Source organism: Quercus lobata, chromosome 6, assembly GCF_001633185.2.
Source record: "Quercus lobata isolate SW786 chromosome 6, ValleyOak3.0 Primary Assembly, whole genome shotgun sequence".
Classification (NCBI taxonomy): Eukaryota; Viridiplantae; Streptophyta; class Magnoliopsida; order Fagales; family Fagaceae; genus Quercus; species Quercus lobata.
The window spans coordinates 51,141,012-51,142,962 of record NC_044909.1 but is presented as its reverse complement, the minus strand read 5'-3'; the positions used below and the strand labels follow the sequence as shown (position 1 = coordinate 51,142,962).

Sequence of the window (1,951 nt, the reverse complement as noted above, 5' to 3'; positions counted from 1 at the left end):
TAAAATGAAGTTTTTTTTTTTTAATGGGAGAAAGCAAGAGTGATAATAAAACCAAAACTTCCGGGGAGATGATGACGTGTGAGTTCCAGAGTCGCCCACGTGCACGAATGATAAACACACGTGTATGTCCATAAAGATTTATACACACAAATAGAATTACCGCGCTGTCTCATGTGGCTTATTTATAGAATGTACAAACCTCACTCAGTTTCCTAAAAACTCATCTAACGTCCTCTCTGTTGGAATCATCTTTGAATCACTTTGAACCCTTTTGGCGTTTTAAGCTGTCTCAGTGATGGGTATTCTGGATATGGTCTCCGAACTCTGTGACTGTGACTGGCACGGTCACAGTCGCAATAAGCTCAAAAAACGCAGGCAACTTCAGGTATATACATACAACTCTAAACACCATTCCAATATTTGCTTCATCTTCACCATATATATATTTCTTGTTTTTCAGTACTTTTAGCTTGTTAATTTGGATATTATTACTAATCTTATTCTGTAAAAAAAAAAACTACCTGTATGAGTGTTAAGGATAGCACAAAGTAACTAACACAGTTTCTTTCACAGTGGCTAAGGTAATCCCCCATTAACAGTGGACATTAATAAACCTATCATTTATTTTTTATATAACTCAAACACTAGTTATTGTGAAAAAATTATATTATTAGCATGATAGTAATGATATTAATACAATCATAAACTTATAATTACTATTTTTTCTTCAACACTCACAGTCGACTATTAATTTCAGCAGATTTCAGCAAGTGTGAAGTGAAATCTGTTGTATAACATGATTGTGATGATAGCGATGCAAAACCTTTTGTTGATGATATTAGACGGTGGAGATAAAGGTGAAAATGGACTGCGAAGGTTGCGAAAGGAGGGTGAAAAAATCGGTGGAAGGCATGAAAGGAGTGACACAGCTGAAAGTGGACCCGAAGATGAACAAGCTAACGGTGATTGGGTACGTAGACCCCAAGAAGGTGTTGGAACGTGTCAGACATCGAACGACGGGGAAGAAGGCAGCTGAGTTGTGGCCCTACGTGCCTTACGGTGTTGTCCCTCACCCCTACGCGCCAGGCGCGTATGATAGGAAGGCCCCACCTGGGTACGTGCGGAACGTGCTGGATGATCCAGTGTCTTCCTCTCTCGCACGTGCCAGTTCTATGGAGGTCAAGTACACGACGGCGTTTAGCGATGAAAACCCCGATGCGTGTGTAGTCATGTGACGTTTGATTAGGGATTAAAATCATTGTTTAAGTATTTATAGAAATATGGATTAGTTAAAAATATTGTGAAAAAAAAGTATTGTGATGCTTAAACACTGAAAATGATTGTATAAACATCCCTACTAAACTCCTCCTTTGTTGCCTTGCCTGTGTACATATAACTATTTATCAAAGGTGGTGCTTGTAATTTTTTTTTTTTTTTTTTGGATTATGGATATGGATGTGTATATATATTGCCATGGAGGCTGGGACTATCAAACTTTATGAAAGTCTCATGTTTGATTATTATCAATGGAAATATTGCTTAACTGCGAAACTAATTAAGAAAGGTCCTTTGCAGGGGCGGAGCCAGAAATTTTGGTTTGGGGGGGCCAAGTTGTAATGCTAATATGTTAGTTAAGACAAACTTCTACATACACATGTATATAAATTAATTTACTAAGAGAATTTATCATTTTCTAAATTTTAATGAGTATATAAAAGTCATGTATTTCTTCTATTAGACATGTAGAAAAATTTATCATTTTCTACATAGTTTAATTTGTTAAACCTCTTAAATTATATGATTTTAATACAATTCATTTTTCTTTTAAGAGCACCATTGAAATAACTCAAAATTTGAGGGGGCCAACTTCAATTTTTACATGCTACATTTTTAAAAATGTAAATAACATACATACTATAAAATAATTTTTTTAAATTTTGGGGGGGCCTTG

At 35.7% G+C, this 1,951-nt stretch overlaps 1 protein-coding gene across 3 annotated transcripts; it reads left to right on the top strand.

The window, feature by feature from the left end:
* Positions 1–209: 209 nt before the first annotated feature.
* On the top strand, positions 210–1,504 carry LOC115995110 (heavy metal-associated isoprenylated plant protein 27-like). 3 transcript variants are annotated; one of them, XM_031119546.1, is made up of 2 exons: positions 210–385; positions 843–1,504. In XM_031119546.1, exons 1-2 carry the CDS (start codon positions 296–298, stop codon positions 1,233–1,235), a joined length of 483 nt encoding a protein of 160 aa, XP_030975406.1. In that variant the 5' UTR covers positions 210–295; the 3' UTR covers positions 1,236–1,504. The 3 variants fall into 3 exon arrangements, with proteins under 3 accessions (XP_030975406.1, XP_030975407.1, XP_030975408.1); XM_031119547.1 differs by having other exon boundaries at positions 293–385; positions 761–1,504; XM_031119548.1 differs by having other exon boundaries at positions 327–385; positions 758–1,504.
* The last annotated feature ends 447 nt before the right edge of the window (positions 1,505–1,951 follow it).